We start from the raw sequence: 9,711 nt of genomic DNA, 5'->3' as shown, positions 1-9,711 counted from the left end.
TATATATATATATATATATATATATATATACACACACAGTATATGCACACTTTTTTTGCATTATGGTAATGAGAATTGTCACCTAATTTTCATGAGAATCCCACAATGCAAAAAAGGTACCAAAATAGAGCTAATTTTCTTTATGCAAAATAGAATTTCTTAATGATTTGGGGTGAAATATGACAAGTTCTTGAAGCTTCACGAGATTCATTCTAGAACACCTTAGCATAGGGAGAGGTAAAGAGGCAAAAACAGCATGTTTTAATTCATTAACCTACATTTGGATCATAAGGAAGTGAGACGTACAAGGAAAAGAAAAGAAAACACTGGCGTGCTGCCGTGAACAGGGAAGTACTGTTTAATATAAATTTTTCTATGGAATACTGGGAGTGGGGGAAAACCGGGACTTGTGGTATTTGCCCACAGAGACTAAAGAGACAGAGAGAGGAAATGATGTTAGTCATACCAGATGCTACAGCATCTGTTAATAAATTACATAGGTAAACAAACCGTACATTCCCTACTAAATCTGCACAAAATCAACCAATCACTAGCAAAAACAAATATAAAATTAAAACTGCAGGTAAAGCAGTGAGATGCAGTCTGTCTGGCACAGCTTACGAATAATTTATGGCATTTAGCAAATGACACAGGTGACTGGCAGTGACACAACCTCGGCACCGCTATCTTGCACCGCACAGCCCCTGTCAGCTCTCATCAGAGCCCCTCACATACCTCACAACATTCCATCACTTCTTCTCGCTTCTTCTTTATTTGCCATACAGCAACACTAAATACTCCTCCAGAATAAGCATTTCTTCACAGGTTAATGCAGATCTATAAATCTACTTTAGTATAGATCGGGTCAAATATATATATATATATATATGCATGTTTTTTTTTTTTTTTTACTGTACAATTAAAAGCAGCCTTGCTGAGAAGAGACTTCTTTTAAAACATTAGAAAATATTACAGATCCTAATTTGAAAACTATGTGTGGATGTTATAATAAATGTATTAAAACAGAGCTGTTGTAATGGTTATTATCATTATTATTGTCTTACTTTTTATTTTATTTTACAGAACAACAGTAAAATTACAATACTAACATTTATGAATGTTGATAAGAGTTATCAACAAAAATTAGGACTTTTTCTCTACTTTTATTTTGGCGGAAACGTGCAGGAAGACCTCAATGCTTATTTTTGTTGACAACAGATTTATAAATGAGTCTCATTACGAATACGTCGTACGTATGGCATTGTCACATGCCTTGTAAAAATTCATAAAAATATTATTGTCTTACTTTTTATTTTATTTTACAGAACAACAGTAAAATTACAATACTAACATTTATGAATGTTGATAAGTGTTATCAACAAAAATTAGGACTGTATCAGCGCAGATTTTCCTCACACTTTGGACTTTGAACCCTGGTTAACAAGCAGATCTGCTGCGAGCTCGTGCAGCGCTGTCAGAATACATGCAATGCGTGTGTATATTAGAAAACATAATGTTCTGCAGTTTATTTACTAATTGTTTAAGGCCATTTCGCGATTTCAATCATCATACAGTAACCAGCAACAATCACCCCTTCCTCTTCTCATTGAAGACATGCAATGCAGTCCTAAACAGTCTCTCGCTGTCGGTGCTTGTAATGATTTTTGCGTCTTTCTCCGACAGTTTAAAGGGGTCATATGATGTTGCTAAAAAGAACGTTATTTGGTGTAATGAAATGTGTTTATGAGGTTTGAGGTTAAAAAAAAAACATTATTTTCCACATACTGTAGAATAGATTATTGTTTTTCCTCTATGCCCCACCATATCATTGTTCGGTACAATTTATTCAGTCTTTTCGCTTATTCGGATCATTTCGGTTGCCAAACATTCGGTGCATCCCTAACGTCAAAGACTTTCTCCGAAAGTTTAAATGCTTCCACACTGCTGACGTGTGTGCTGCATAATAAAGAGTGCGCGCCTCTCACTCTGCGATGGTTGATATTTGATCGCGTCATATCATTGTTTGGTACAATTTATTCAGTCTTTTCGCTTATTCGGATCATTTCGGTTGCCAAACATTCGGTGCATCCCTAACGTCAAAGGTGCAAAATGAAACCAACACATAAAACATTATAAAGCATCTTCACATACAGATACAGTCATTTGTGCTGACATTCTCAACAGGCAAGGCCTCAAATCAGGGTCACATAGGGGTTCTTTTCTTCCACAGCCAGCATGACCCCTGTTTAACAACTTAACCTTTTCACTTACTAACAGAGTTACCCTGAGGGTGAAATGAGATCCATTCATCCTTTATTTGGCATGAACGAGACTAATACTCAGTTTGAAGAATCAGTATCGTCTGCCAGCATAGACAGAAGACCACTGAGAGAAACTCCCGACAATCTGGGGATGATTTCCAAGCCATGTAAATCAAAGTCAATGCAAACAAGCCTCACAAGATGCATGGCATAAATAAAACCTCAAAAATAAACCTTATTTGACTTATAAATGGAGGCAGCGAAATACACAATAAGTTTGTTACATTGTATACAAACTTTACATGCACATTATTGTCCTTAAGGGCATTATAGGTCAGTACACAGACGCAAATCTTTCTGATGAGCAGACGTTCGGTAATTTCCAGGCCTTTCATACTGTGCCAACACACTGAGATAATCACCTCTCCATGAGTGCAGTGCTAAACAGCACCAGAAGCTAAGCTGGAGTGGCAAGGGGGCATCTTATTTCTACAAAGGCAAACACATACAAGCTAAGTTTCAGAAGAATGATACAGGGCTGCAGAAAGCCAGAATATTCCCTCCACCGCAATCATAAAGTGAGGCAAAACGTTTAAATGCAAAACGAGCTGATTAAGGCTAACGAAGCTTGAAGGGCGGCTAAAAATACTCGTGTCCACTCGCAGACGAAGCAGCCTGTGATCATCTTTAAGTGAAGTTTGGCTGAAATTACGTTTGGCTCTGAATAAAATGCAAAGGGGGTGTTTGCCATTTGAACATTCAAAATAACACACACTGCCATTCTAGAGCCATTTATAACTACAAAAATAGAAATAATACATTCAAAAATCTAATAAAAATTGCTTCCATAAATAAAAGGTGCTGGCTTACATGCTTAAGTTTACATGCTCTACTTGGAGTGTGTGAATTATTCAATGACTTTTGCACAAACCATGAACTAAAGTGTACCATTTTGGACATATTGTTATGTAAATTTTATACCAAAGTGACAAATAATGGCATGACTTTTGTTTTATCGAAGTACCATCCCATACTAAACACTCGTGCAGCTGTTGCTATGGCTACCTCCTCAGGCAAATGTGACTAATTTTCACAAATGTCTGTTTTATTAACTTACCAGCTGAAAATGCTCATTTAAAACAGCCTCGTCTGCTATTCCAAGCTAGTTTCAGCTGGTTTAAGCTGGTCTTCAGGCCTAACTATACTGGTCTTCAGCTGGTCTCTCAGCCAGACAGCTCCCAAAACTCCTCTAAAACCAGCTAACTAAATTAAGCTTGTTTAAGATGTTTTATTCAGGTTTGTAATCTAACCATTTTGGTTAAAGGGGTCATATGATGCGATTTCAAGTATTCCTTTCTCTTTGGAATGTTACAAGCTCTTGGTGCATAAAGAAGATCTGTAAAGTTGCAAAGACTAAAGTCTCAAATCCAAAGAGATATTCTTTATAAAAGTTAAGAGTCAGCCACGCCTACCTAAAACGGCTCATTCTAACACGCCCCCAACATGTCTATGTCACTATGTTGAAATATTAGCATAATGCCGCCCAAATGTGCACGCAAAGAAAGAAGACGTGGTTTCAGGAACAGCAGTAGTGTTGATGCAGCCATGTCAGGGAGACGCTGTGTGTTTCAGTGCGAAAGCAAAAGCACTTTATTTGGCCTTCCGGAAGTAGATGCAATTAGGAATCATTGGTTAAGATTTATTTACAACAAAACAGCAAAACCCAGACGTTCGAATTTGTGCAACGCATTTTATGGACAACTAGAAGAATACAAGGCTGGCTGTGCACAAAGGCTATTTCTCAAATGCGGAGTTTTGAGCAGCGCAGAGTAACGCGTCGCATGTGTGTGTGTGAGGGGAACTGGGTCACATCACAGGAGAGTGAACTGCCTGTCAGAAATCATAGCACGTCAGCTGTCTTAACCGCGGCTTGTGTACTGCATCGTCACTGTGTCTGTCACGCGACTCTGTTGCGCTTTCAGGCTTGAACTGATGGTAAAACTAACAACATTATTTACTGTCTTGATATTTACTTTGAAAGCTGAAGCTCGAGATGATGGTAAGGGGCGTTACATTTCCGACACGTGCTTGTGGTGTTCGGCCAATCACAATGCACTGGGTCAGCTGGCCAATCAGAGCAGTCTGCGCTTGTCAAAGGAGGGGGCTTTGTTGAAAACGAAGCGTTTGAGAGAGGCGGGGCATAGAGGACCTACAATAATGTACAGTATTTGAAAAATAATGTGTTTTTTGAACATTAAAGCATGTCAACATATTCTGTTACACCAAATACACAAAATAATGATCTTTAAAATAGCATCATATGACCCCTTTAATGATACACTAAATCTTAGCATGTAACAGACAGTTTAGAACCCATAATTCTTTCTGTAAGACAAATTTAATATTAAACAAAGAATATTTGTGATCTACCTACCCAGTAAACCCACTGACTGGAATTAGTTAGGTATAAAATGATGCTGTTTTTCGCTACACAGGTTGGTGCAGCGTGTTTAGGATGGTTTGGAAATACAGGCTTGCTGTCTACTGGAACTTTGAGGCAGGGTTAACAAATGCACAAGCACTTATCGCCTTAAATGGTTTAGATCTTCACACAGCAGACAATCACACACGCCACACACACACAAACACACATTACAAAAGACCACCAGGCACTAGAATTAAAAGCAACATTAGCAAACGGTTCACTCAGTTCGGTTTGCTTATGTCAGATGCCAAGATTCTCAACATGATACAAGTATTACATGCCTGTGTTTCTGTCCGACTCCAAATGATGTGCAAAGCACACAACACTGCATAAAAGCCTTAATAAAATTACCAGCTTTGAGCTACCAATAATCAGTTTGTCCAATTCTAATTTTTTATGACTGATAACATCATGTTGTTCCTCCTAACTAATACAATTTATTGGTAGACCCAACGTTAAACATTCAATAACCAATGAAGTTCCACATATCAGTCGACAAACAATCACCCCATCTCAAACCAGCATTTTCCCCCCAAAATATTTATGAATAAACATGCATGAATATTACATGCAATATTACACACTATTATACTCATTTAAATATTTGTTAATTGAAATTTATATTTGTAAATTGTGTTTTTACTGTTGTAGTCCAATAGTTATATAGATATTATTGTATCAAAAGTTAGGGGGGGAATCCTATATATTTGCATTACCTGTCTTTTATGTTTGAAATGTAATAATCAAAAAATCTAATCGAAAAGTAGAAATGGAAAACTATAAAAGTCTGCTCGGGATTATTCAGTATCTTAACATAAAAATAAACAGTATAAGTCATGAAAAAAATAACACGGATGTAGCTTCAGACAGCATTAAACTTTGTTGATGTCATGTTAAGAGCATATGTTTATCATTCATATTATCATACATCCATCATGTCTCTATATTCAAATTAAAACCTCAATCCCATTAATATTAATATCTAACAATTATATCTAAAAAAAATATCTTGTGTAAATGAATTTATGCTGCATTAGACTGTCTGGGCATCTTTTTGTGGTATAAATGCAGCTTCAGGAACAGCTTTTGCAGTGTAAAGATGGCATGGCGATGCAATTGTGGGGAACTGCTTGTTTACCTAACTGACATTAAACTGGCATAAATAACAACACAGCCAGAGAAATTCCCAAATATCAGCGGGTACACGAGATTCCACGGCGGTATTTTGACCGTTGGTCTCTATAGGGACACGCGTTTTTAAAATCCTAACGGAAAAAAATATAATTCTCAAGTCTTTGAATGGTTTCCTCAAGGTCAAATAGATACATTGTAACAAAGAAAATGAGGCGGGAGTTACAGCAAGCAAACGAACGCCTTTACGAACACAACCTCAGTGCTGCTGCGGGGATAATAATTGGCTCCAACATCTGGTGCTGGTTGTGTTGGTATGGTGGTGGGTTTTGTGGTGAGAGGAGGAGGAGGAGGAGAGGAGGGGCCGTTAACGTATCCTCCGCAACAACCGTATTGTCGAAAGAAATTAGTCATTTAAAATGTCAATCATACCTTCGGATAACTCCAGCTCCAGCTCAGCCAATCTGGCCCGCAATTCCAATGGAAGGGGCAGCGCATCGCGGTCCGCCATTGTCCGTTCAAGGGGGTAAAAATCACTCTCGTCCTCTTTTTTCGACTCTTTCAGCGCTGCTGCCGTTTCTCCGCGTCGCAGCGGTGCATAAGGAGGGCTGCGGGAGACGCGTGTCCAATTACAAACTGTTCGGTGACCGGTAGTGTTCGGAGATTTTCTGTCCCTCTCAACGAAGCCCCGCCATATCTGAAGGGCTCCGCCGTTAGAGTCAGCAGTGTAAGATGTGGACTGTCAGTGCGGTGAGTATGTGTGTGCGCGTGTCTCTCCAACCCCTCTCCCTCTCTCGTGACGCAAGGCGAGTGTGATTTCTACAGCCGCGAGGGGGCGACAGAACGACTCTGTTTATGTTTCCATAAATAATCATTTCACAATGAGAAATACCTGTTCAGGTTACATTTATGTAATACATATTTATATAAATAAACGTGAATGCAAATGAAATTACGTATAAAATATGCTAAATAAAATGAATCCGTTTGGATTTAAATTGATCAAAAGTGACGGTACATTAAAAAAATGTGTCTTCACAAAAATAACTGTTTTCAGCATAGATAATGTTTCTTGAGCACCAAATCAGCGTCCTGGAATGATTTCTGAAGGATCTTGTGACTCCTAAGACTTATGGCTTAAGTAATGGCTGCTGAAAATTCAGCTTTGTCATCGCAAGAATAAATTACATTTTATATCTATTCAAATAAAAACGGGTATTTTGAGTTGTATTTTTACATTTACTACAATACTTTACATTTGAAAAATGTAATTAAAAAGTATTTAATATTTCACTGTATTTTTGATCAAGTAAATGCGGTCTTCGAGAGCATTAGAGACTTCAAAATAAAAGAAATAAATATTATAAATAATATTTAAAAATCTTACCAACCCCAAACTTTTGAACGGTAGTGTATATAGCAATAATTGTTCTGTATTCAACAGATATATAGGAAATAATGTCCTAATGGTTGAGATCACATTGAAAATCTGGAATCTTTTTAAGCTACATCTTGAAATAAAGTTTTTAATATTTTTAGAAACCATTTTACAATGTGAAATGATGTCAAATGAAGACAAACATGTAAGAAATCAACACTATTTTTAGGTCACCAATCAGACAAATTTATGACATTTATCACGTGACTCTGCAAAGATGGTCAGATGTTCTTGCTTCAGTTGAAGCACAAGATGCTGGATAATATCAAGTTTTACACAAACTATGAAGCTTGATTGCTGTTGTCAAATAAAGCAAAAAGGGAACAAACCAAATACTAAGAAATTCATATGCATTTTCAATATGTTTGGCTCAAATTGTTTTGCGGATAATATAACTTGTAATAGAATTGTATGTATATACTGATAATTCTGCATTAATACTTCAAATGGTCAGGAGTTCAGACTGTACTTAAATGAACAGTCGAAGACCTGAAGATCTCTTTTATTCTTGCGCTGATATGCCTACTGGATTTGAAGCCTTAAACACAATGATGATCTCCATAAAGTATTACTGCTTATATTATGCCACCTTGTGGTCATACTGGTGACCACAAGATTATGCAAACATTGAGAATAAAAACATGACCCAAGTGAAACAAACCAAGCCTACTTAACAAACATACAATTTCTCATTAACATTTATTTTTTTTTTTTCCATACTTTTTCTCATAACCAATTTTAGGGTACCATTTTAACATTTTCCAATTATTTACATCTGTACAGAGAAAGCACACACATACGAGTGTATACATGTACTACAGTTTAGACTACAAGCATTTACACAGAGGAGAACAAAACAAAACGAGAACCCCATCTCAATCCCAAAAGTATTGTGCTACACAAATGTACGGACGAAGGCTTTGTGACACCTCAACCACATCATCCTTTTTTCTACACTTTGGGAATTGAAAAAGAAAACAACAAAAAAACTCCAAACTGTCATCTAAAAAGTTAAGGCAGAGACTTTTTTTTTTCCAAGTTTAAATAAAATTCAAGTTTTCAAACACTGTTAATTTATATGTGATGTTTCTTTTTAAGTTTGCTGCTTTTTTTTTTTTGAACATCTTAAAGGTTTATGTAATGAAACCTTCATTACTTTAACCATGGTATGCTTCATTTATTGATGGAAAAATGATCAGTTGCATTCAGAAAGTCAGAAAAATCAACAAAAAAATTTTTTTTGATTAACCGAGGGGGGGGAAAAAAATACTCACAGGGAAGATACAAGAGAACATAAACAACAGATGTCATGACGACATCTCAAATCATTCTGCACGTGCTCCACACTGCAGGAAGACATAAAAATAAAAAAAAACACACACAGTCTCGCTCAGCCCAAGACTATTTCAAACTCGAATGAGAACCAATGAACTTAACTAATGAACAGCATGACCGAGAGTGACACTGAAACGCAAAGTCTGCATAAAGGAGAAACCCCACAAAACAGCGCTGGTCCATGTGTGCTGAAGGCTCAGATCTTTTTGCTCTTGATGTATACACCACTATCTAAAATGTACACAATCCCACTCATATAGCTGTGGTGATATGAAAGCGAATCGGAGAAGGTTATACGATAGACGTTGGTGCATGTCAGTGTCTTTCCCTTCGTTTCTATAGATAAAAGCACCAAAGTAACCATGTGACGAACCATAGCACCACACTGGGATAGCAAACGAAGCTAAGAAGCAAATAATATAGCCATCTATCATTTAGATCACAGCAGACTAGGCACATGAATACTTCACCCTCGCAACCTGAGGACTTTGCAGTGTGAAGATCTTCCAGAATCAAATTTAAGAGGCATCAGAGCGGATTCTTCCCAAACTATTGGCGAGTAGGGAAAAACAGAAAAGAAATGATAGAGGAAACCAATGTGTGCCATTAAAAGGTTAAAAAGAAAAGAAGAACAACATAAAAGAAAGCATGCACACAAGAACAGGTATACATACACCTGCTACAATATCACATCAGTACAATTTGATAGAGGATTAGCATGTAAAAAAAATCATTCAGAGCTCCAAAAAAAAAAGAAAAAGTAACTCCAGTGCTGGTACATCCAAACATAAAAACGGAACAAAACAGATTTACACCAAAGTCTCACTCATGCAGTTGTAATGGCTGGGGCTGTCGGGATTCAGAATCGTGTCAAGACACTCAAGGTTAGCAAAATTATATACATATCAATTAAAAAAAAAAAAGGAAAGAGAAAACACACAAAAATAACGTGTTTCAGGATCAGCACTATCCAAAAATTACTATTTCCTCCCAACAGCACTACTTGAAGTTTTAACCCTAAAATAAAGGTGAGCTCTGACAAATGTTTTTAAATAGTCCAT

General features: G+C 37.0%; 1 protein-coding gene across 1 annotated transcript in view; it reads right to left on the bottom strand.

Moving 5' to 3' along the window:
• dip2ca (disco-interacting protein 2 homolog Ca) overlaps positions 1-6,653 on the bottom strand; it is a 133,823-nt gene extending 127,170 nt beyond the window's left edge. Inside the window, exon 1 of the mRNA XM_016278939.1 lies at positions 6,310-6,653. Coding sequence (XP_016134425.1) covers positions 6,310-6,388 — 79 coding nt within the window. The 5' untranslated portion in view covers positions 6,389-6,653. The remainder of the gene's footprint in view (positions 1-6,309) is intronic.
• Between the last annotated feature and the right edge of the window lie 3,058 nt (positions 6,654-9,711).

This window comes from Sinocyclocheilus grahami, unplaced genomic scaffold, assembly GCF_001515645.1.
Source record: "Sinocyclocheilus grahami isolate Dianchi unplaced genomic scaffold, SAMN03320097.WGS_v1.1 scaffold126.1, whole genome shotgun sequence".
NCBI classification, from domain to species: Eukaryota; Metazoa; Chordata; class Actinopteri; order Cypriniformes; family Cyprinidae; genus Sinocyclocheilus; species Sinocyclocheilus grahami.
This window is presented reverse-complemented; position numbering and strand designations above follow the sequence as displayed.